Here is a 26,593-nt window from a genome sequence, read left to right as displayed (position 1 = left end):
TAGATGCTTCTAAGTGAGGGTCCCTGAAACAATCTCAGAAGAAACAGAGTTGTCATAGAATGATAAGACCAATGTCAATATCTGAACTAAAAAGACAAAGCTGAATGTATTGCTATCAACTATGGTTATCTCCTGCTGTACAATAGCAGTCTTCGAATGTTTGGGGGCATGTGTGTCTTATTTGGATAAATGATCTCTGATGCTGTAGAATCAATCAAAACATATGATTGATGCTATGATCTGAATGTGCTCCCCCAAAAACATGTGTGGGAAACTTAATCCCCAGTATAACAGAGTTGGGAAGTGAGGGCTAATGAGAGATAATTAGGTCACAAAGGAAAAGTGAATGGATTAATATCATTATCATGGCAGTGGGTTCATTATCTCAGATGTGGGCTTCTTATTAAGGAGTAAATTTGGTCTCCTCTTACTCCCTCTTGCCCTTCCACTTTCCATCATGAAATTACAGAAGAAGGACCTTGACAGATGCCAGCCCCTCAATCTTAGACTTCCCAATCGACAGAACTGTGAGAAATAAATTTCTGTACATTAGAAATTACTCCAAGCCGGGCTCGGTGGCTCAGTCTGTAATCCCGCACCTTTGGGAGGCTGAGGTGAGTGGATTGCCTGAGCCCACAGGTTCGAGATCCATCTGGGCAGCAAGACCGCATCTCTACAATAAATCAAAAAGTCAGCTGGGCGTGGTAGCGCGCACCTGTAATTCTGGCTACTCGGAAAGCTGAGGCGGAAGGATCGCCGGAGCCCAGCAGGTCGAGGCTGCGGTGGGCGCGAGCAGCCACTGCACTCCAGTCTGGGTGACAGAGTGAGACTCCAACTCAAAAAAAAAAAAAAAAAAAAAGGAAATTACTCCATCTCAGGTATTGTTAGAGCAGCACAAAATGAATGAAGACAATTGGTCTTCTATGTTTTTTATTGCATGAGTAATGATATTCATAATTGCATAATACATGCTCATTCTAGAAAATGCAGCTAAGGAAAACTAATGTTTAAAATAATCCATCATGGCTGGGTATGGTGGCTCACACCTGTAATATCAGCATTTTGGAAGGCCAAGGCAAGAAGATCACTTGACCCCAGGAGTTCAAGACTGGCCTAGGCAACATAGTGAGACCTTGTCTCTACAAAAAAATAAAAGTATTAGCTGGGCCTGGTGGTGCATGCCTGTAGTCCCAGCTAATTAGGAAGCTGAGGTGGAGGGATTATCTGAGCCCAGGAGGTTGAAGCTACAATGAATTGTGATTATGTCACTGCACTCCAGCCTGGGCCACAGAGTGAGATCTCAACAAAAAAAAAGAAAAAAAAAAGAAAAGAATTCATCATCCAGAGATAATGGATTATATGTGTTTTTTGAGATATATATAGATATATAAATTTTACAATATACACCCAAAATTTCAAAACATATAATGTATATTTTTAAATGCAGATATATACATAATATGTTTATAACATCCTTTTACATTAAAAATATCATATACATTTTAGATACCAATAATTCTAGTTCTTCAAAATTGTTGTCAGTTGAACACAGGTAAGTATCTATCACCATTTACTCTGACATCCTTCTATTATTAGACTTTATAAACAGTGCTTCACTAAAGATCTTCCAGCTAAATCCTTGCCAACATCCTTAATTACTTCAGACAGATTTTAAGAAGTAAATTCATTAAATTGAAGAATAAACACGTTTTGTGAGTGTTGACTGACACCTCGTGGAAAGTCAACTTGTTGCCAGCTATTTCAAGACTTCTCTGCCTTTGCATCAGCACTGAAGCAACAGAGAAGAGTGAACCATTTTCCTGGCAATCTAATGGCTGAGGTCTGTGATTGTGACTGATGATTCATGTCAGACTGACATTCTCACTGTTACGTGGCAATTTCTATGTCCATGTTGGGACCAGTCAAAAGCTGTGCTTCTCCAACCACAGACTGGTGGTAACGTTTCCACACCTTTCCAACATAAAAGTATTTACATGGAAACTTCACAGAATAAATCCCCATTTGTTTTAGCTGAAGCAAAACTCAGGCACAATTTATGAGAGCAGCCATAGTATAACTCCAGTGAGAACTATTTCCTAGGCATTTAAACAGCACTTCGAGGGTTGGAAATTCTAACCAGACCAGCAGAGGGCACTGTGCAGGAATAGCCAGAGGACTGAGCACCGTATGATGAGGGCTGACCACACTGCTTTCATCTCTGGAAATTCTGAGACCCTCAGATGCTGCACACCGAAACTTTTGCTGCAGAGAAGAATCTGATTCTGTTCCATGGGGGTGGCAAGTGGTGGGGAAGAAGTGGTTTAGCAGGCCCGGGTTCCTGAGGACACATGTTTAGGCTTGAGGTGGGGTGGGGTGGGGGAATTGTAGGGAATGGCATCATATTAGAAGCATCCTGCAGACTTCTTCTTTCCTTAGCTGGGCCACCATTTTGTACCATAGGATGAGGAAAGCCAGTTAGAGAGGACTGTAAGTCCAGTAGGTCAGAACGATGAGGTCTAATGAATTGGCTTTAGCTGGTTCAGAAAGGGGTTGGTCAAAGCAGATATGTTTTGGACTGCAATTAAAGACTTGAACTTGAGATTGAGAAATCAAGGACAGAGGCAGACCCTTAGCTTCTCAGTGCAGCCAGCAAGGGAACTCCTGGAATGGTTTCCCAGGAATGGCAAGAAAGCACTAATAGAGACCAGTTTTGTTGTTTTGTTTTGTTTTGTTTTGTTCTATTTTAAAGATGTGGGGTACAATTCAGGATTAGGTACAAGTGGTCATCGTACAGGTAAAGTTTGGGAACCCTTATTGATGTTGTGTCCCTCACCCCCACCCCCACTCTGGAAGTATAGCACTACTGCCAATCTCTTTCTTATAGTATTATGATAAATGTTCAGTGTCCGTTTATGAGTGAGAACATGCGGTACTCTGTTCTTTGTTTCTGTGATAAATCACTGAGTATGATAGACTAAATCCATCCAAGTTGCTGCGAAGTCTATGTTTGTCCTTCTTTATGGCTGAGTAATATTCCATTATGCATATGTATCACATTTTTTATCCAGTCCAGTTTCAATGGGCAGCACAGTTCTATGTTGTTGCTATTGTAAGTAGTGCTGCAATAAACATGCATGTACAGGGATCTTTTTTGTAGAATGATTTGAGTTCCTCTGGGTATATTCCCAGTAGGGGGATTGCTGGGTCAAATGGAATTCAATGTCTAATTCTTTTAGAAATAGCCACACTGTCTCTCCCAAAGAGGTTGTACTAATTTGTATTCCCACTAGCAGAGTAGAAGCGTCCCTTTTTCTCCACATCCTCACCAGCATATGTTGTTTTTGTTTTATTAATGATGGCCATTCTTACTGGGGTTGGGTGATATCTCAATGTGGTTTTTATTTGCATTTCTCTGATGATTAGTGAGGTTGAGCACTTTTTCATGTGTCTGTTGACTGAGAGGCCAGTTTTGAAAAGTAGCATTATCATCATGCTTGTTAGAGAGTCATGGAAGAGAAATTGTCCAAAACTTAGAAGAAAAAAGAAAACCTTGGTCTCCAACTGTACCAACTTAAATGTTAGAAAATCTAAATATGTGTGGAAACACAGAATTAAAAGAACAGCATGGCCGGGCTCGGTGGCTCAGCCTGTAATCCCGTGCTTTGAGAGGCCGAGGTAAGTGAATTGCCTGAGCCTGTGGGTTTGAGACCCGCCTGGGCAACTTGGTGAGACCTCATCTCTACAATAAATCAAAAATTAGCTGGGTGTGGTAGCACGCGCCTGTAATTCCGGCTATTCGGAAGCCTGAGGCAGAAGGATCACCGGAGCCCAGCAGGTCGAGGCTGCAGTGGCCGGGAGTAGCTACTGCACTCCGGTCTGGGTGACAGAGTGAGACTCCAACTCGGAAACAAACAAACAAACAAACAAACAAAACCAAAAAACAAAAACAAAGAACAGCATGTTAAATTTCTGAACACTCCCAAGGAAGAAGGTGATACATACCTCAGCCTGTTTTTAAAGACTGGAAAAGTTACAATTTGAATGTGTAGATTCAGTGGCCACTTACAGCAATGTTGGGGTCTCCAGGGCTAACATGCACAAGATGTTTATAAGGCAGTGTTCTGCAGACAAACACCTGAGGAAGGAAGGGAAAGAAACTGGACTGGGCAGGTTACCCAGGCAGATTCCATGGAGAGCCCAGAAGATAGAATGGCCCATCAAGGGTTGTCCTCCATTAGACTGAAATGGCACAGCCTTCATAGTCCCACCTGGATCAGTCCTGTATTGGGGCTACCCTGGATCAGTTCTGGACTGGGGCTACCCTGGGGCAGCATGACCTTAGGTGAGATGGCTCTATGCAACTGAATAATCACAGAAGAGGTTAATAGCTGAAAGACCCTGCCAACAGCCCTCCTTGCAGCCAGGCCATCTTAAGAGAAATCTGGTGGGCACATCTCTGTGTCTGGCACAATACATTTTGTGGACACTTACACTACATGTCTGGCACAATACATTTTGTGGACACTTACACTACATGAGCCCTGAAGTTCCTCTCACCCTACCCCCCTTTCCAAATTTCTGTAGGAGAGCATGAAAGGGGTGAAGTGCAGGCTGAGAGGAGGTAACAAGTTCTCTCTAAAGGAACTACGGGTGTTCAGTAATGCTCTTATTTTACTCACATACCTTGGTAATCATATCAGCACAAGCACACAAATATGGCTAAGTGATGATGCTTAATAAAACTGTCCTAAACTGTCAATCATAAAATAGAACTTGATCAACCATACTAATGACTGAATTATCTTCCTATTCTTTTTTTTTTGAGTAGGAGTCTCACTCTGTCGCCCAGGCTGGAGTGCAGTGGCACACTCACAGCCACCCCAGTGTCAACCTGCTGGGCTCTGACGATCCTTTCACCTCAGCCTTCCAAGTAGCCAGAAGTACAGGCGCGCACTACCATTCCTGGCTAATTTTTGATTTACTGTAGAGGCAAGGTTTGCCAAGTTGCTCGAGCTGGTCTTGAATCTGCGGGCTCAGGCAATCCACTCGCCTCCCAAAGTGTGGGACTGCTGAACCACCAAGCCCGGTCCTATTCTCTTTAGAGAAAATATCGCAAGGTTAGCTGGGTGTGGTGACACATGCCTGTAATCCTTACTACTAGGGAGGCCTTACTACAGGGAACATCGCTTGAGCCCAGGAGTTCCTGGCTACAGTAAGCTATGACTGCTCCACTGCACTCCAGCCTAAACTCTGTCTAGAGAGAGCCAAACCCTGTCTCCAGAGGAGAGGAAGGGAGCACAAAGGAGGGGAGAGGAGGAGAGGGGAGGGGAGGGGAGGAGGAGGAAGAAGAGATGAAAGTGAAAGAAAAAAGAAAATATTTCAAGATTATTATCAATGAAGAAGCAGAATATACAATCAGAAATATATAGGGGGAAACGGTGTGTCCGGTTAATAAAAATACTTTATTTTCCTGGATTAGAATTTGTCGGCATTTTTAAACATGTCATTTGTGGAAATTTGTTTTTTCCATGTAAATGGATATTCACTTCCCGGTCTCCTTTTGTACTGGTAGTTGGCGTAATTTTTCTAACCCTCCACTCCCCGCCCCCCGCTCTCATAACTGCGCTAGAGCTCTAGGCTGACGGGGTGAGGAAGTCTGCCTAAAGGAGGCGGGGCGGCTGCCCCACCCTGCGGTGAGACTCAAGCGGGTCATCCAGACATCTCTAGGCCGCATTTATCTCAAGTGAACAATGGGGGAATGGTGCGTATTTCACAGGATTCTCGCGCGGTACAGCCGATTAAAAAGCACGAGAGCAGCTAGAGAAACGAAAAGGGCCCTCCCCTACCCCAGCCGCCGTGGTGCACCCCGGACCCTCGCTCCTCTCCGTCTGGCGCGCTGCTGGGGGCGGGGCCAAAAGCGCGTACGCGGATTGGCCGGGAGAAAGAGGTCGAAGCCCCATTTGAAAAGCCCAATCAGCACACGGCCTCTCCGCGCCAGCCAATAGGAAGCCAAGAGGCAGGCAGGAAAGGCGGAGTCGCGTGTGTGAGCCGGCGACGCGCGCAGAGCACTGGCGGTGGAATTCTGCGCGGGCTGGTTGTTGTGTCTGCTGCGCGCTATGGCTGGTAAGGTCCTGGAAAAGGACGAGCTGCTGCGGAAGCTCAGGAACAACCGCCGCCGCTTCCAGAGGCACATGCAGCAGCTGATAGCAAAGGTGCGCCCCCCTCGACAGCGGGAGGAGGGAGGGAAGGGCGAGGGGAAGGCCTAGGGGACAGGGTGGGATGGTAAGGGGGTCCCGAGTGCCGGGAGGGGCGAGGCAGATCTGAGGGCTCAGGAGGAGGGACTGGGGGCTCAGGTGCGGAGACCAGGCTTGAGAACTGACAGCCTCGCGCTGGCTGGCTCGTCCTCCGCCCGGGTCTGGAGCCTTTCGCGGCCCTCGGACCTGACGAGAAACCCTTCCTTCCGCACAGTACAACAGGCCCTTCGAGGACGACCCGCTGGTGCATATGGCCACGCTGACTTACGAAACGCCCCAGGGTAAGGAGTCATCCTCCCCTTCTGAGTATTCACTATTAAGAGTGGTAGAGAATAGTCTTTTAGAATTTGAAATGCCGTCACTGCTCTTATCAAGTAAACTTTGTTCACCTAATAGAGAACAAAACATGACTTGTTCCCTTGAACTCGCTAATTGTTTCCATCAGAATTACTTATTAACACAATTTCTGAAAAGATTTAGATGTTTCCTAGTTTAAAAAAAGCCTGTCTGGCTGAATTGGCATGCCTGCTGGCCACTTACCAGCCATGTCTGTTTGGCCAGTTGCTTAGCTGTACTGTGTTTCAGTGTCTTCATCTAAGATGGGAAGGGTGATGACAATAATGTCTGCTGGGTGTGGGTGTTGTAGCAGTTACTTAGAATCCTTGTGAAGCTTTGGAAATAGTCCAGCACTAGTAAACCCTCATGTTGACTTTTTGTTTGGAGTAGTAACTGTCGTCCTTGAGGTTCTGAGTACTTACTTGATTAGGGAGAAGCAGTTCTGTTTAATGGTTAATGTTCTAACTGACTGAAATTTCATTATTCTCTTTGGTAAAGAGCTGGAGAAAGTTTGTGCTAGGTGAGGCCAGTTCTTCCCTTACAGCCTTATCACTTACTATAAGGCAAATCTTAGATCAGATTCTTCATTGCATTAAACGTACAGGCACAAAAGGTTTGCAATATCTGATTCTTGAATTAAATGAAATCTTAGTTCCCTGCCTTTTTAGCTGATTCAGGCATATCTTGTGTGAAAAATTTACACAGGTAGAAGCTAAAATATTCTAGTAACAGATCTATGTTACCCTCTGGTTTATATCAGGCCACAAGGGCAGTACACAAGGCTGGGAATCATTCCTAAGAGTGAGGTCAGCCGGCTTCACTGTGTTCTTATGGGCTATTCGTGCAAGGATGGGCAGTGCTAAAATGTTTTGGACACTCTAAATTTCTTGAATACTACTAATTTCACCAGTGGAATCTCATTCTCAACTCTGGTTTGATGAGAACAATAGTGGAAGTACTGAAACACCTCAGGAGTTTGTAGAAGACCACCTGGAGAGCTTGCTGAAGCACATTTTCTTTCAGATGCTAATACCGATGCTGGATGCTGATTTCAGTAGGTCTGTGTTTCTAACTAGCTCATAGCTGATGTTAATGGCACAGGTCCCCCGTCCTGTTGCTGACCCTGGAGAGGTACTCAATTAGTGGTGTGACCGTTCATTAAATGCTAGCTGCCCCTCCTTCAAGTGTGAATTCCCAATTTAAGACAACACTTAATTAGATTGGTAGATTGGAATTAAAACTACTATACTGATGAAGACATCAGGGAAGTAATAGCCCTTCATATGTATTGACAGCTTACCTTATACCCTATACTCCTAAGATTTTCATATTTTTGATTCTTAGCAACCCTTCAAATGGTGGACACTGTTCTTAGAATCACTAATGTTTAATGGTGGGTACAGCACAACGAGGTTAAGTAACTTGTCCATGTCACTTAACCAAAGTGGCATAGCCTTGATTTGATCTTGAGCCTATGTCCTCATGCATCACTCTATTTTGAAAGTTCATATGACACAGTGGTTAAGAGCACAGAGCCCACACTCCCCAGAGTTTACATTCTGGCTCCATAATGGGTGGGGTGGGGGACCTTGGGATAGTTTGAATTATCCTTGCCTGTATAATGAACATAGTAAGTCTCTGTTCCATAGGGTATTAGAGATACTATGCAAGTATCTCTAAAACATGTAAGTGGATTGTTGTGAATACTGAATGAGGTATACTTGGAAAGGGCTTAGAATAGAAACTGGAGCATAGTAAGTACCACATAAATTTTTGCTGCTATTATTATCCTTAACCATTGTAAGCTTTGCCACCCAACGACACCTTCTTAGCCTGAATTTACCAGGGAAGTTTAGGGAGAGATCAAGTGTATTGCTCAGGTTCTGCAAGCTAGTAAGTGGCAGGACTAGCTGTATTTGAACTCCAGAATTCAGTGTAGACCCCTGGGCTTGAGTTTGCTCTATGTGTATAATATGTAGATTGCACTTAGAAATCATTTACTCTTATGTTTGAGGTGTAGAGATTGCCCTTGAAAAATGCTTACTGTATATATGTAGTATATAGATTGCCCTCAATATACATTTTTTTCTTTTATTTTGAAGATGTGGGGCACAATTCAGGAGTAAGTATATAAGTGGTCATCATACAGGTAAAGTTTGGGTCTCCCTTTGGTTCTCACTTTGCCTGGTTTGAGATCAAGTACCCTTATAGATGTTGTGATTCCCCCCCATGATACATATTTTAAATATTTTAAAGACAGTACCTGTCATATGAATGTTCCTTGTTTACATTTAACTTTTCAGATTAATGATGAAATTTGATGAGCCATTGTCTATAGGTAGGAGAGATTTCCATTAATGACAAATTTGTCTGATCTTGATTAAAAAAGAAATTTAACTTTACAAAAACAGGATATCAAAGAAACTTGGCTTGGTTTTAATAGTGTATCTGTTTTGTTTTGTTTTTTTTTTTCCTGTCACTTAGGCTTTCTTTTTGTAAACTTATTTTATTATAGAGATGTGGGATACAAGTGAGGATTATCTACATATAAGTAGGCTGCATGCAGGTGAAGTTTGGGTTTTCTAACTGGCCCTCACTCCCCCTGGTATAGACCCAGGTACCCTTTGTGTTGTTATGTGCCTACCCCTCCCACACCCCCCGCCAGCCCCTTCTCTTCCCTAGCAGTGCCCTGAGACTGTCTTTTCCTCCCTTGTGCTAACGTGATTAATGTTCAGGGCCCACTTATGAGTAAGTTTCTGTGATAGGTCACTTAATATGTTGGTCTCCAACTCCATCCAATTTGCTGTGAAGTCCATAATTTTGTTCTTTGTAGCTGTGTAATGCTCTCTCGGTATATGTACCACATATTCTTCCTCCAGTCCACTTTTGATGGGCAGTAGGGTTGGTTCCATGTTTTTGCTATTGTGAATAGTGCAGCGATAAATGTGTGTGCAGGTGTTTTTTTTTTCTTGTAGAATGATTTATGTTCCTCTGGCTATATTCCCAGGAACGGGATTGCAGGATCATATGAAAGGTCAATTTTTAGTTCTTTTAGACCTCACCACACGGCTTTCCATAGAGGTTGAACTAGTTTGCACTCCCACCAACAATGTAGAAGCATTCCTTTTTTCTCTGCATCCACACCAGCAACTGTTTTCGGACTTATTAATGATGGCCATCCTTACTGGAGTTAGGTGATATCTCATTGTAGTTTTGATTTGCACTGCTCTGATAATTAATGAGGCTGAGCATTTTTTCAAGTGTTTGTTGGCTGCTTATAGGTCTTCTTTTGAGAAATATCTGTTCATGTCTTTGCCCACTTTTAAATGGGGTTGTTTGGTTTTTTTCCTTTAACTTTGTTTGAGTTCCTTGTATATCCCGTATATTAGACTTTTGTCAGATACATAATTTGCTAATTTTTTTCCCATTCTATGGGTTGTCTCTTTTTCTCTTGATAATTTCTTTTGCTATGCAAAAAATTTTCAGTTTGATGAGGTCCCACTTGACTATCTTAACTTTTATGGCATTTGCTTTTGGGGACTTGGTCAAGAATTTGTTGCCTGCTCTGATGTGCATAAAGGTGTTTCCTGTGTTTTCTTCTAGGATTCTTATAGTTTGAGGTTTTATGTTTAGGTCTTTGAACCATTCTGAGTTGATTTTTGTATGTGGTCATGGGTAGTGTTCCAGTTTCATTCTTCAGCATGTGCTCAACCAGTTTCCCCAGTACTTTCTGCTAAATATGGTCTCTTTTCTCCAGTGATTGTTACTGGTGGCTTTGTCAAAGATGAATTGGTTGAGAGACTGAGTTTTTGCTTCCAGAATCTCCATCCTGTTCTATTGGTCTGTGTCCTATTCTTGCACCAAAGCCAGGCGGTTTTGGTTACTGTAGCCTTGTAGTAAAGTTTAAAGTCTGGACGTGTGATATCTCCCACTTTGTTCCTTTTGCTGAAGATTGTTTTGGCTATTCATGCTCTTTCTTGTTTCCATATGAATTTCTGTATTGTCATTTCCAGGTCTGAGAAAAATGTTGGCAATTTAACGTGTATTGCACTGAATCTGTAGATTTCCTTGGGTAGGATGGACAGCTTGACAATATTGATTCTTCTAATCCATGAGCATGAGATGTTTTTCCATTTGTGTCATCCTTGATTTCTTGGAACAGCATTCTGTAGTTCTCATGGTAAAGATCTTTCGCTTCTCTGGTTAAATGGATGCCAAAGTATTCTTTCTCTTTTTTTGTGACTATTGTGAATGGGATTGTGATTTTTATTTGGTTCTCTGCCTGCGTGTTGCTGGTATATAGAAATGCAACTATCTTTCACACTTTGATTTTGTACCCCCAAGACTTTTCCAAAGTCAATTATCAGTGCAAGGCGACTTTTGACAGATTTCCTAGGGTTTTCAAGATATAGAGTCATATTGTCCTCAAAGAGGGATAGCTTAACTTCTTCTTTTCCTATTTGGATAGTCCTGATTTCCCTTCTTTGCTGATTGTTCTAACCAGGACTTCCAGCACTATGTTGAACAGGAGGGGTGAGAGTGGGTATCCTTGTCTTGTTCCTGTTCTTAAGTGGAATACTTCCAACTTCTGCCTGTTGAGCAAGATGCTGATTGTGGGTTTATCATAGACAGCTCTTACTGTTTTGAGGAATGCTCCTTCTATGCCTATGTGCTCAAGAGTGTTTATCAAGAAGGAATGCTGGATTTTGTCTAATGCTTTCTCTAATCTAATATAATCTTGTGGTTTTTGGTTTTACATCTGTTAATGTGCTGAATTATGATTATGGTCTCTTGAATGTTAAAGCAGTTCTGCATCCCAGGAATGAAGCCCATCTAACCATGATGGGTGATCCTTGAGATGTGTTGTTGGATCTGATTTGCTAGAACCTTGTTTAGAATTTTTGCATCTATGTGCATCAAGGAGATTGGCCTGTAATTCTCTTTCCTTGTTGGGTCTTTCCCAGGTTTGGCTATCAGTATGAAGTTGGCTTCATAAAATTAGTTGGGGAGAATTCCATCATTCTTGATTGCCTGTAATACTTTTAATAAAACTGCTATCAGCTCCCCCTTATATGTCTTGTAGAATTCAGCTGGAAAGCCATCTAGTCTGAGGCTTTTTTTTTGGCGAGCAGATTTTTTTATGACTGAGTCGATTTCCTGGATTGTTATTGGTCCATTTAGAGTTTCAATTTCTTCTTGTTTCAGCCATGGAAGATAGTGCGATGTCAGAAAGTCCTCCATTTCCTTTAGATTTTCTAGTTTATTTGCATACAAGTTTTTATAGTAATCTCTGATAATCTTTTTAATTTCTTCAGGGTTAGTTGTGACTTTGCCTTTTGCATTTCTAATTCTGTTTATTTGGGCTTTCTCTCTCTCTCTCTTTTTAGTCAATCTGGCCAAGAGGTCTATCAACCTTATTTATCCTTTCAAAGAACCAGCTTTTTGTCTTGTCAATCCTTTCTATGATATTTTTATCTTCTATATCTTGCAGTTATGATCTGGATTCTTCTGCTGAATTTAGGATTTAGGTAATCTTGCCTTTCCAGCTCCTTAAGTGTGATGTTAGGCTGTCTACTGTTGATCTTTCTGTTTTCTTGATGTGTGTGTACAATGCTATTAATTTTCTTCTTAATAATGGCTTTCCTGGCATCCCAGAGATTCTGATATGTCTTTGTCTTCATTTGTTTCAGGAATCTCTTAATTTCTCTCTTGGTTTCAGTATTGACCCAGAAGACATTCAGCAGTATGTTGTTTAGTGTCCATGTCTTTGTGTGTTTGGGGGGATCTTGTTGCTGGCAATATTTTTATTCCACTGTGATCTGAGGAGATGAATGGTGTTATTTTGATCTTTTGAAATTTGTTCACACTTGATTTATGTCTGAGAATGTGAACAATCTTAGAGTATGTGCAGATGAGCAGAATGTATACTCAGATGTTGAGTGAAGTGTTCTGTGGATGTCTATTAAATTCATTTCATCAAGCATTGAATTGAGATTCTGGATCTTCTTGTTGGTTTTTTGCCTTGATGATCTATCTAAAGCTGTTAGTGGAGTATTTAAGTCTCCAACTATGATTGTGTGAGAGTCAGAGTCCTCTCTTAGATTACTTAGTAGTTATTTTTATAAAACCTGCTGCGCCTATGTTGGGTGCATATATGTTTAGGGTGGATATTTCTTGCTAGTGGATTGAGCCTTTTATCATTATGTAGTGTCCTTTGATGTCCTTTTTAACTTTTGATGATTTGAAGACTGCTTTTCTGATATGTTTTCCATTTGCCTGAAAGATCATTTTCCAGCCTCTGACTTTGAGCCTGTGGGTGTCCTTTACAGTGAGATGAATTTCCTGGAGGCAGCAGACTGCTGGATCATGTTTCTTTATCCAGTTTGCCACTCTGTCTCTTCAGTGGCGCATTTAGTCCATTCGCGTTCAAATTGGTTATTGAAATGTGAGAGTTTATCCCTGTCATAGGGCTCTAAGAGGGGTTGCTTTGTTTCCTTTTTATTTTTGAATTTATATATGTATGTATTTTCAGTGCTCTGTATACTCTGTTAACTCTGCTTGCCTGTACTTTTTTGATGGATATTATCTTAAACATCTCCTGAAGACTGGTCTGGAGGTGGCATATTCTCTTAGAGATTAGATGTCTGGGAACGATTTTAGTTCTCCATCACTGAAGCTTAGCTTGGCAGGGTAGGAAATTCTTGACTGGAATTGCTTATCTTTAGGAACATTAAAAATTGGACTGCAGTCTCTCCTAGCTTATAGTGTTTCTGCAGATAAGTTTGGAGCAATTCTGATGGATCTTCTCCAGTAGGTAGTCCAACCTTTCTCTCACTGCCTTTAGGATTTTGCTTTCATATTTTGTGGAGGTGGATTACTATGTGCCTTGGGGATGATCTTCTCATATGATACCTTGTAAAGGTTCTCTGAATCTCTTGTGCTTGAATGGTCACCTCTCTGGTGAGATGTGGGAAATTTTCTTGAATGACCTCATGGAATGCTTGTTCCATGGGTTTTCCGTTTCCCCTTCTACTTCAGGGATACCAATCAGGTATAGATTTGGCTTCTTGATATAGTCTCAGAGCTCTCAGAGGCTTTGTACCTTCTTTTTTTGCCTTTTTTCCCATGTTTTTGACAGACTGAGTTAGTTCCATATTTTGGTCTTCAAGTTCTGAAATTATTTTCTCTGCCTGGTTGACCTTGCTTCCTATGCTTGCTACAGTGTTCTTAATTTTCAGGATGAATTTTTTTATTTCCATTATTTCAGAGTGGGCTTTTTTGAAATTGGCCAACTCCACTTTTACTTCCTGTATGACTTCGTTAATTTCACCTATTAATTTTTGCTATTCAATCTCTGTTTCTGTAGCTGTCATCTGGGGTGGGTTGTTCTGGGGTGAGGGGAGATTTCCATTGTGCACTGCTAGCTGCTTTTTTGGGGCTTTAGGACTCTGTTGATTTTTTTCTTTCTTGTTGGTGATAGGCCTCTCTTCACTCTCTATACTTCAGTTCTTTGGATTCGATGCTCTGAAGTTACTCAATTACTCTGTTCTGGGATCCCTTCAATAGGTAGTTCAATACATGTCACTCAGTGAGACTGGGAGAGGCATTCATATCTGCTCCTTGTTCCACCTTGTGGCCATTTTCTGTCACTGCAGAATTTCTCTCTCACTGCTAATCTAATCCGACCAGACCAGCTTTCGGCCTCCACTGGGACGGTGGGGAGGAGGATAGGTCTCCTGTCTGCAGCAGAGGAAACGGCCACCAGCTGCTGGCAGTGCACATCAGTCTGGTTCACTCTGCAGGCAGGCCCTCCCTGCCAGTGCACTACCCGCCCAGTGTGAAGTCATGGCTGACCCAGCGTGGGTCTTTCTCCCATTCTGTTTGGGCTGAAGTTGCTGCCACTGCACCCTGCCCAGGACACCTCCCATGTGGAGACCAATGATCCTCGCATGGCTGGGAGGGGGTGAACTGTCCTAAAGTATCTTTGGCTCATACTCATAGTGAGTACTTTCATCTGCTGGGCAGTTCTTGTATGAGCCTGGCACACTGTTGGGGATGGGTACCCTAATTCCCATGACCTCATGGCTTTCTGGTCTCTATGTGTTCAAAGAGGCCTTTGCTGGCTGCAAAAACACCCATCCAAAAGTGTTTGTGGTGACTCCGTTTATGGGTGGCTGGGTCCCTACTCTCTGCCTTGCCCAGCAAGAGAGGTACCAGTCTGCTGCTCCACAGTGGCCATCTTGGATCTCTTCTCTACTTTGGCTTCCTGAGAACACAGATTAAGCAGAAGTTGTGCTTTCAGGATTACTTAAATGGTAATTTTTGTTTCTTTTCTTAAGGATTGAGAATTTGGGGTGGAAGACTAATAAAAGAAAGAAACAAAGGACAAATCCAGGTATTTAATGTCAAATTTTATTGCCAAAATGCCTTGTTGTAGAGGAGTACTGATGTGAATAAAGGTGTGGGTGAGCCCTGACTATGACTGAGTTTATGGGGAGGCCATTGCAAGACACTTTGCTTTCTTACCTTAACCATACTTTTTTCCTGTTTTTAAGGATTTACTGAGAAGTGTTTCTTCTGTTGCTTGTCCAGTACAGGGAGGAGCTCTGTAATGTTTGACCTTTTTTGTCATCCTGTATCTCCTCCATCATAGGATTGGGGTCTTTGATGACTGAGACATGCATGGAGAGGCTGGGCCAGCTGGATAACCCTCCCCAGCCACGCTACAGTCTAGTGAGGAGCTTGCCTTGTTGGATCCTTACAGAAAGGCCCAAATCCAATTCTTTCTGAGGAAGAGAAATGAGGGGGAGGGTTCAGTGTGTGTAAGATCACACTTCTTTCTTTCTGCATTTCTCTGCCTTTTAAAAGACCCAGGTTTTTCCTCCTAATTGATCCAAGGGTGTTGCAGCTATGAGATCCGTTATTTTAATGGAAGGCGCTGATAAAGTTTGCCCTCCTACTGGGAGACCTGGGAGCATTTTGCCAAGTAGCTTTTGTAAGGTTGTCTAGTAGTATATCAATCACTGCTTTTCATGGTCACGAGTCAATTAACCTGTATCCAAGAATGAAAATATCAAGGTAAAGGTGACACAGCAAATTTGAAATTAAATCTTCCTTGTTTTGTTATTTGTTAGAAATACATAGAACTGCACAAAATTAGCCTGACTTCTATAGAAAGATACTCACTAATGCTATTTTAGTATAGTGTGATTTGTTTATAATGCACATCTTTTTAAGTATACATTTTTTCACCCTCACATTTCCAGCTAATACATATGGAGAACCCTTCTCTTCATCCATTTGTATAATTCAAGCACAATATTTTTAAACTTCTCTCCTGTTGATTGGCATTTACCCTATTTGTGCCTTCCTTTATTATAAATCAGGGTCAGTACACTTTTTCCATAAGTAGCCAGACAGTAAATATTTTAGACTTTACTGGCTATGTGGTCTCTGTCAGCAATCTCAGCACTGTGTTGTATGGGGAAAGCAGCCATAGATAATATGTAATTGAGAATGCATGGGGGAAAAAAGAGAGAATGCATGGCTGTGTTCCAGTAAAACTTTATTTATAAAACTCTTGTTGTAAATAGTTGCCAGAGAAACATTCTGATCCGTATTTCTACCCAGTATGGATATCTATCCTTTTCAGTAAACAAGAAGTGGGATTAAAAGTTTTTGCTTAAGATGTAGGAGGACCCCTGCCAGGGGTCTACAGGACTTTCAGACTCTTGGGATTAGAAAACTAAGTGTAGTCTGTGCTTACTGCTTGAACATCTACAACCTCACTGAAATTATCATTAGTGATTGCTCAAATCTGCCTTCACCTTTTCCCAAACAACCCAGTGCTTGTGCTGCCCTGTAGGCTGTGGAAGGCAGTTAACTGTGGCAGGCTGTGCATTGGCCTAGGCCAGTTTGGCCATAAACAAGGCTTGGGTTCTCTTTGTAGATAGCAGAGTTGCCATATAGTAAGGGGTTGGTGTGGATTGGTTGCTTCCCCATACCCACAGACACAGCCACAGAAAAGCTCTATAAACTCCAGGAAGTCCTACCTCGTGTGATGGGGCTCATATCCCCCAAATCCTTAGAGATGACTGTTGAAGAGCATCCCTAAAGGTGTAGGCCTCACCATCTTCTCTGGCTTCCTGTTTTTACAAGACTGAGCAGTTCTTAAAATATTTTAGCCAATTCAGTATCTTGATTGCTCAAATTTCACTAATGATGCCCATTGATGCCATTTACTAGGATTATTAGTGGGACCTCATATAGAGAAGTCTCTACAGCGCCAAAACAGGCCTCCCCAAGATTGTGACCTGCTAAGCACCCAGGAGTATGTGGACAATTAGCTGTCCTTCTTAGGCTTAAACTGGCTTCACACACAAAGGAAATGCAGACCTTGGACCTCCATAAACACTACACATTGTTAAGATAAAGATCACAAGAAGTCCCCCAGGGCCCTCTTGACTATTTTTGTGTCCTCCCCATGACCTAGTGACCATTTCATTCTGTTTCACTTTGATTTTTGTTTGCCCCAGTCCCTGTCCAGCCATACAATGGCCTGGGGTACAGTGTTACAAGGTAGGAACTCATCATCCTAGTGCCTCTGCTCCTGACTTCCCTTCTCCTTCCCTCACTTTCCAAATGACTTTTTAAATAGCAGCCCTGGTCACCACCTGAGAGAGAAAGCTGTGCTGCTTTTCCATGGGAAACCTTGACTACCTCCTAGGCATCTTGAGACCTCTTAGAAAGCAGATGTGCAGGGAGAAGAGAAGACTGCAAACCTTCTTGTTCTCTCCTATGTTAGTGGCAGGATTGCAGTTTTATCACTTTACATCAGCTTTGAAATGTGCTGTCATGCAAACGAGCATGTGTTTATTGACTTCTCACTTTGAGGCCTTCACTGTGGTGTCCGGGAACAGGATAGATGGCTCCATGCAAGCTACAGCCCAAGGTCATGAGCTTCCCTCACACTGCTCGCAAGTCCCAAAAGCCGGTGAGTGTTGCCTTTGTTCAAGTTCGGAAAGGACTGGGCCGGATATGTCTCTGTTCCAGCAGTTTAAAGTCTAAATTTCTTGTTATTGAAGCTCATATTTTTTTCTAAGGTATATTTTAAAAACTGATATCATCTTAAAGTCCCCTGTTAATTCTTTCTATACCCCCTGGAAGAGTGGGAGCCATGTCTTGCCCACAGTTACGTTCATAACACTTGACATATAAATGATACTCACCTATTTCTATAATAAGTAAACATGCCCTCATTTTAAAAACTCAGTATCAAGATTTAGTAAGACTTAAGAGTTGACTTTATGGAGTGCTGTTATGAATGCTCACTTCTATAGAAAATCATCTTGCCTCTGCAGTCATCCATTTTTCCCTCCTCCTCATTCTCCTGGGAGGTGCCTTTCCCTTCCTCACTGCCTAGACCTGATCCTGTCCCATGTCCTCAGGAATCCATTCATCACCCCTTCTTTCTGTCTTCTACCTCTCTACCCTGGATCCATCCCATCAGTGTATGTATAGACATACCCAGATTTTACACTAAACACATAAAACATACTTCATGCCTCTACCTGTCCCATGCCCCTCTCTTGCCACCTCCCTTTGTTCAGTCCCCTTTACAGCCAAACTCACATTTGCTGCCTCAGATTTCCTCACCTTCTGTACATGCCTCACCTGGTTCCATTAGGCCTTCAGGCCCTATTGCTAAAGCCCACCTCTGGGTGAGGTTCCTGGCAACTCCGTTGTAGAATCTAAATGGCATTCTTGGGGTTTGTCCTCAAAACCCTTGATAGCATTTGAAACTTCCGGAAATTCTAGTCTTGGCCTCTGTGGTCCTCTGTGCTCTTCGGGTTTTCCTACTTCCTCTCTTCTTCCTTTCCATCATTACCGGCCCTACCAGATACCCTTTCTGGAGAGCTGGTCTGAGCTCTTCTTTGTCCCTCACTCTGGTGGATCCTTGGCTTCATATGCTGATGGTTACCACCTCCAGCCCAGACTGCTGTGTGAGTTTCACTGCCTAGTGGCCTCTTCACTTAAACACTTCATGTCCAAACTCAGCGTATCTGATCTAAAGGAGGCAACCCCGCAGACTTGCTCTTCAGCTTCTGTTCTGCACCTCAGCACAGGTCTCCCCCACCATTTTCCCTCTCTTGTGAGCCAAAAGTCAGGGTCCTCTTTGTCTCAGACACTGCCTCATTCCTCACATCCAAGACATCACTGTCTTATACCTTATGCCTCCTACTATCTCTCATGTCCCCCCTCTACACCCCTCGACCCCCACAGCACCAGCTCTCATCTCCACCTGGGCCCGTTCCACCCCACTGACACAACTGTGAATCTGGCCTCGTTCTTTCTCTGTTTCATGCACTATGTAGCTTTTCATTGCTCTTGGGCTAAAAGACAAGACTCCAAAATAGGGCCTAAAGGCTTGCCTGACCTGCCATGCTATCTCCTCACTGCCTCTTGGAAGCCTCTGTGATCCCCAGGTCAGAACAGACCCCTCTTTTATAAGCTTTTTGTACCTGGGTTATCTTCTTGTGTCCATTGAACAGTTTTGTCATTGGCCCTTAGACACCGGTCTCTCCTTTTGGACATTGGCTTTTCTGCAGCCTCCACCCACTGCCCAGCCCCTTCCCTCAGCCCTTGCTTACACCCGACAGTCGGTAATGGGTGTGGAGTCACTAAAAGGAAACCGGCGGTCTTTCATTGTAGAATTAGAAAGAAGACCTTGATGAGAATATTTACTCATTGATGTTATATATTTACTGATAATAATTCAGATTTTAACTGTAACTCCTTAGGTCCATAAATTTCCAAGACTGTTTGAAATCATTGGAAATGATTCAAGAGCTGTACTGTCCAGTATGATATCCACTAGTCCCTGTGGTAATCTAAATTAATTGAAAAATAAAATATAAATTTCGTTCCTCAGCCTTACTGGCCACATTTCAACTGTTCCCATGTGGCTGATGGCTGACTTAGGACAGCAGGAAGAGAACTTTCCATCGTAAAAGTTCTATGACCGTGCTGGACTAGGGTATCTCAACTTCTAGAATTGGTCATTGAAGCTAAAGATAGTATAAAATCTGCTTTTCTTCATTCCGCTCCCTGGGGCATATTCCCTTTCTGTGAAGTTCTCTGGATTTCTAGTAGTCATGAGTAGCAATAGATGACTGTGTCCTTATTCAAGGGGAGTACCCTTGAAGCAACAGGAATTTTTACTGTAGAACATACTCAAAGTGATAAACATCCTTGAGAGGAGATACAAGCTTTCCTAAAATCCTGACTTTTTTTTTTTTTAACTTTTAGATTCAGAAAACAGTGATAGTGATACAACTTTAAACCAGGAAGATCCTGTTGCTTGGACCTTAACCGTAAGCACTGTGTTTGGTAATGAAAGGACAGACTGGGGCAGGATGGTTCAAGTATATATTCTCTCAGTTCTCAAAACCTGTGCAGCCTGGGGTGGGCAGCGTTGCCTGAACTTTGTGGAAGTCCTCTCCTGAGGCTTACTTTTGTTACTATCAAGCAGAAAATCTCTGACTTCTCACTTTCAGATCCCCTAAGACGGTAAGTCCCTCCTGCTCAATCTAGCCCTTGGTGGCCAGCTCTACCCCTAGTTCAAACCTGATTTATGGTGATTTTTTCCACTCTGCAGATAGAGCAGTCACAGCTGTGGTTCACAGAGCTCCATTTGCCTTGATGAGCACAAAATGTTGAAAGTTGGGCTCTAAGCCAATCTTGCCCCACAGGACAGTGTCTTAAGGGGGGAGGTGTTCTAGGAAGTGTTTCCAGGCCTGCTTTTGAAAGCCCCATTAGTCACAAGATCACATAATTGGACAGCTGTCACTCACCTCAACAATAGGTGTGGTTTATGTGTCTGATTCCTAGAGTGTCCTGGTGGTCACAGAAGCCACCTGTTTCCTTACACAATGTGCTGCTCACCTTCCCTCAGTTGGGATAGATGAGAATTAACCCACTCAAGCATCTTTTTTGGCTCCTATGCTATCACCTGCTAGAATAGCTGGTGCATGATTTTCCTTTTCTAAAATTGTTCCTTTTGTGCAGAGGGTTACCCATACACCCATGTGACTTTTAGTGACTAAGTAGAAAGAGGCTAATCCCTAATCCCTGGCTGTGTGTTTGTGTTACTCCCACCTGCATCCTTTTTTTTTTTTAAGAAAATAAAGTTTATTTCTAAAGTAAATTGCAGGATAGGGGGGAGATTCACCTTCCCAAGGCAGGAAAGGGGACCGAAGTCAGGAAACATGGCAATGGCCATAGCTCCAAGAGCACATGACCATACCAGAGTCTAGTAAGGCAATGGCCCCATCTGCATTCCTGATCCCTGATGCAGCTCCATTCTGTGCCCACTCAGCAGAGAATGGAGGGTGAAACACTTATTTTCCAATGTCTGGCAGGTAAAGGGAAGGAGACTCGATCAGTTCCAGCCTCCTGAGTTCTAACACTGAATTTTTTTTTTTTTTTTTTTGATTCAGAGTCTCCCTCTCACCCAGGCTGGAGTGCAGTAGCATGCTCCCAGCCACTGCAGTCTTGACCTGCTGGACTCAAGTGATCCTTCCACCTTAGCCTTCCAAGTAGCTGGAACTACAGGTGTATGCTACCAAACCTGGCTAATTTTTTTATTTATTGTAGAGATGAGGTCTTGCTATGTTGCCCAGGCTGGTCTTGAACCCGTGAGTTCAGGCAGTCCTCTCACCTGGGCCTCCCAAAGTTCTGTGTGAGCCACCACACCCAGCCTGAATTTCTTATCAGCTTACCAGTTGGAGGTTATTGCCAATAGTTGAGTACTGAATTCACCTAAGAATATTTAGATTGTTTAAAGTTTTTTGTTGTTGTTGTTCTAATAATGCTGTCATGTACTTCTCCAGATTTTTATTATTATTCTTTACTTTCTTTTGAATTGTTAACACCTAGTAAATTCCCTAAAGCCAGATTACTAGGGCAGTGGATTTCCAGAGAGGCTGGGCACTGTGTTCTGCTAACAGCAGGAGGTAGAAAAGTGACTTTGAGTAACTTCATTTAAAGATTTGTGCATTAATAAGTTTGAAAGCTTGTTCCAGAACTCAAGTGGTAAACTGTACCCAAAAGCTCTTAAGAATTCTGACTTCTCTTTTTTGTTCAGCCTGCAGTGCCTCAAAGCCCTTTGAAAAATGAGTTAAGACGGAAATACTTGACCCAAGTGGATATACTGCTACAAGATCCAGGGTATTTTGAGGTAATCTATTTCCCAGTGTTTCTTTTCAGATAATTAAATCATAAAGACACACTGAGGTATAATGTCATCTTTTTTGTGTACTCTTTGCAAGACCTGCAAAGAGCATTTTGAGTAATTATTTCCAAACTGTTTTATTCACATGCTGACAGACCTTTGCTCTTCTTGAATAAGAATTCCAGGTCCCTAGGGCAGCGCCATCAGGGAAACTCATGGAGGCAGGAAAAAGGGGCATCCTCTAGTACCCACTGTTTTGGGGCAGCTCACAGAAATATAGTAGAGCCATGTGTGGGACTCTCCAAGGGCAGCCTTGGCCCATGGACAGAGGGATTTGAAGCTGAATAATTAAGGAAGCATAGCCCCCTCCTTCCCTGGTGTGACTGCGACTGAAATCAGCAGCAAAGTGAGACAGCTGACCCTTGGCGCCAGCCTATCCCATCTGCCCAAAAGTTGTGTTAGTTGGGGCATGATGGGGGCTGCAGCGAAACCTTGTGGTGGTATTGTGGATGGCAGGTGAGAAGGTGCAGCCCCTCTCCCAGGGTTGACACCCTCTGTTTCTCCCCAACCACCCTGAAGCTTTGCCCAAAAAAGAACAAAAAAACTAAAAATGACTTCACATAAAGATGTCAGCTCTTTAATTTTCCAAGTTCTATCACTATCTTCCATAAATTAAAAGGACATTTTAATACCAAACTAGGAAGTACACATTGCAGAATAAAGAACAACATCTCCAAAAAAAGCAATCTTACGGGGGTTTATATACTTTCTTATTGTGCTGCTGACCAGTGGAAAGCCTGTATTTGAGGACCACTGAAGTAGTGAGTGTACTAGAAATGCCTTTTCTTCCTTTACCCTAAAGCAACAAGTGGTGTTGCTGTGTTGATCAGAGGAAGAAATTGGAGCTAAAAACAGTTCTGTTAGGTCTTCTTTGCCCACCATTCACCTGGCCCTTAGGTGTTCTTGCTGTCTGACTATAATGATAAATGAAGAAAAGCTACCAACCCTCCTGGGGAAGCAAGTTATAGGCAGACAAGTGGTGACGGTGACTGAAGGGCATCCTGGAGGCCACACAGACAGTGTTCAGATCTTACTAGAACATCTCTTCCCACCACTGCTCGAAGCCCAGCCAGCCCCATCATTGTGGTCATATGTTTGTCAGTGCTGCCATGCTAGTATGCAGTCTGTTGAAAAAGGAGCAGTTCCTTAACATCATCCGTGCAGAGAGGGAGGCATCACATTTTCTGGGGAGAACCCAGCTCCATGTACCTTGGGTCTCAGTAGCTGACAACTTTTTGGTTGTAATCACTGGCTCTGGTTTCAGCGTGTAGATAACACAGCTGGAAAAGATGCATGCATGACCCTGTTCCCTTCACTGGCCTCGCCTACCACATCTGCCCCTGGTAAGTATGACGCGGAAACTGTGAATTGTGCATGTCTCCTTTACCTTTGTTGGAGCTCGTGGCCCCTCAGCTCAGTACTACTCATACTGGGTACACCATTGTTTGCCAGCATGTTTCATCAGCAAAAACGGTTAAAGACTCTTATGTTTTATAGGAAAATTAAATTTTACAATTTTGCTCATTAGCCCAGCTTATGAGTTTGAAAAATTTTGAATTTCCAGAAGCATATGACTTCCTTCCCATTTGTGTCCTTTTTTGTTTGTCTGACCAGTTTAGGACTCACTCAGATACCTCCGTGGCATTTAGTTGTCTCCTTCAGTCCAGAATAGCTTCTTAGTCTTTTTTATTGTCCTCTTCATCATCTTTTTTGTTTTTTGACGTTAGTTTCTTTAATGCACTTTGTGTGTTGTCGTATCCCTCCCCTCACTCATCGTTTTTCTTGTTGCCTTCCTTGAATAGTCCAAGCCAGTCATTTTGCACAATATTCCTTGATTTGGTCCTGTCTGATTGTTTCCTCATGGTTAGGTTCATGTTAAACATCTTTGACAAAAACACTACGTGGATTACATGTTCTCTAGAGACGTCTGGTCAGTGTGTCCCTTTTACGTTTGTTTGATTGTAACAATCTCACTGCAAAAGGGCCTTTTTTTTTTTGCATTTTTAGAATCAGCAAGAACTTGTGCACTTTTTTAAAAATTCACATGTTATAAACCATTGCCAGCATTCAATGTTGCTTAAGTAGTCACAAATTTAGCCTGTGGTAGTCCCTACAGGCTGACTTTTGTGTCCCTTGATGTTTCCTCACCCATTTGAGAACACTTCTTAGCCCCCTGCCTTGATTCTTTTCTTGCCTCTCCCCTCTCCTGTCACCAGCCCCAATAATGGATGCTTCTCTTGTCAGTGCACAACACAAGTTAACTTCAGGATTGCAGCAGTCTTTCTCTTCCAGTTACTAATTTTGTGTTTTTCTGTTTGTATTTAATTTTAGGGTTTTTCCCCATCCTTTTTTATTTATATAGTTTTATTTTGTTAAATACATGAAACATTTAACATGATGGAAAAATCAAAGCTGCATGGAGAGGTGTATCTAAGAGTCTTACTCCCTTCCTATCCCTGTAGGTAAACAGTGCCATCATTTTCTGGTTTCCTGCTACCTTTTGAAAAGGTGTTCATCTTCTAAACAAGAAGAGTCTATTTGTAAATATTTGTGGAGCTTGTGTTTTTGATATTGCTTTAAAAAACATGATCATGATCCACACTCAAATTTCATGATCTGTGCAAATGAGTGGGTGTGTTTTGTGTTTTTTGTTTGGGGGGGGTCTCCGTTGCTGGGGCTAGAGTGCAGTGGCAGGCACAGTCATGGCTCACCACAGCCTCCACCTCCTGGGCTCAAGCAATCCTTCTGCCTCAACCTCCCAAGTAGCTGGGACTACAGGTGCACGCCACCACACCCAGCTAATTTTTTTATTTTTTCTAGAGACAAGGTCTCACTATGTCTCGAACTCCTAGGCTCTTGCTTTAGCCTCCCCAAGTGCTGGGATTACCGGCATGACCCAGCTCACTCAGCCAATTGAGCGATTTTGAATGGTAGCACCCCTCTAATTTATATGTGTGTGTGTGTGTGTTTCTCCCAGGATCCTGTGGTAGTGTCTCCGGAAAGAGTCCTGGTGACCCAGCAAAACCAACTTCATCTCCCAGAGAACGGGATCCTTCGTGTCCTTCCTCAATAGACATGGCCATAGTACCTAGAAATGACAGTCTCTTATTACCAGGGATCAGTAGTAGCAGTTTGTTAAGCAGTGAGTCCTTTGAAGATGATGACATTTGCAATGTGACCATTAGCGACTTGTACTCAGGCATGCTACATTCCATGAGCCGGCTGTTAAGCGCGAAGCCATCAAGTATAATCTCCACCAAAATATCCATCTTGCAAAACTGGAACTCCAGGAGGAGGCACAGATGTAGGAGCAGGATGAACAACACATATTGCAAGAGAGGCAGACATTATCAGAGGAGCTCCAAGGAGAGAATTTTACCCTGCTCTGAGCCTGTAAAAGACATAAGAGCATTAAGAGATTACAAGAACTTACTAGATGTTTCTTGCCATAAGACAAGTTTAAAATTGGAAAATGTTTTTCCTGAAGTAAACAAACCACAAATCCATAAGTTAGATCCAAGTTGGAAGGAGCTTAAAGTGATGCCGCAGAAGTATTCTTCATCGACTTATTTCAGCCCCAGTGTAATGCATAATCTTGATCAGGAAAATAGACTTATGATGTTAAAATGGTTGATTTCTCCTGTAAAAATAGGCTCCAGACCAAGAATACTGCAGGGCCCTGGAGAGAATCGTCAGAGGGAGATTGAAATCAGATTTGACAAACTTCATCAGAAATATTGCCTGAGTCCCAGGAACCACTCTCACCTGGCTGGTCCCCCAGACTCCAGGGCTCTGGATGTGTACAGAGGGGGTCCTGGTGTCCCTCTGAGCTTAGAACGCCACAGGCTGAGTTTACCTTTGCGCAGAGGAAAAGCAAAGAGGTTAAGTGAGGTTTTTGAAAACCTGGGCAGTAGGTCTGTGAGTAAATGCCTGCCAAAGAGTGATTCCTTTTTGTCAGTTTCAGAGGCAGACCCCACACAAAACCCAGATCACTCTCAGTGGACATCTGGCCTTCATTTTCAAGAAAACAATTCTAGAGTATTCAGAAAGTCAGTATCACCCAGCAAAACTATTTCAGTACCAAGGATAGGACCTCTAGTCTGTGGAAGGAATCATTATGATGAAATTAAAGAAAAATTTGACAAGCTTCATCAAAAGTATTACCCCAGATTGCCTCAGCAGACAAAGGCACCTGTATGTATTGAAGTGTCTCCAGATGCAGCAAGTGTAGAAGTTCAGGATCAAACAGAAGTCTCCTTAGGAAAATTAAATCCTGATTCTCACTTCCAGAACTGCCAAAAGTTATCACCACCCCTGGAGTACATAAAAAGTCCACTAGGCTCACCTGCAATTGAGGCTCATTCATCTAGGTGTGTTGCTTGTGCTACCAGAAGGGACCATCAGTACCCTGCAAAAAGACGCAGGCTGTCAGACCCCCAGGGGTGTGGATACCTGGCAAATTCCCAAGATGCCTCAAGTGGGGTGGACAGAGCCATCCTCAGACCTGGAGAACAGGGCAGTTCTTCACAACCCAACTCAGAAGAGAAGAAGGTGTGTTTGTTTGTTGAATGTGAGGATTTATGTGAGTGACTGCTCTGTGGGCAGAGGCTTTTTGTGATGAGAACCTTTGTGCCACTTTTGATGAATCTCAGACTTCTTACATGTTAATTTTGCAAACATTCTACCACACTCTTCCTTCCTCTAAAATCAG

The 26,593-nt window shown here is 42.8% G+C and overlaps 1 protein-coding gene across 1 annotated transcript; it reads left to right on the top strand.

Annotated features, from left to right (window-relative positions):
- The first annotated feature begins 5,750 nt into the window (after nt 1-5,750).
- Nucleotides 5,751-26,593, top strand: HJURP (Holliday junction recognition protein). Its single transcript, XM_008056391.2, has 9 exons — nt 5,751-5,947; nt 6,065-6,212; nt 6,469-6,535; nt 14,930-14,985; nt 17,484-17,583; nt 19,899-19,963; nt 21,736-21,828; nt 23,147-23,225; nt 24,860-26,593. Exons 1-9 carry the CDS (start codon nt 5,751-5,753, stop codon nt 26,470-26,472), a joined length of 2,418 nt encoding a protein of 805 aa, XP_008054582.2. The 3' UTR covers nt 26,473-26,593.

Source organism: Carlito syrichta, unplaced genomic scaffold, assembly GCF_000164805.1.
Source record: "Carlito syrichta isolate Samal-C Ts95f unplaced genomic scaffold, Tarsius_syrichta-2.0.1 Scaffold12763, whole genome shotgun sequence".
Classification (NCBI taxonomy): domain Eukaryota; kingdom Metazoa; phylum Chordata; class Mammalia; order Primates; family Tarsiidae; genus Carlito; species Carlito syrichta.
Note: the sequence above shows the minus strand (reverse complement) of the source record. Positions and strands in the feature narration are given on the sequence as shown.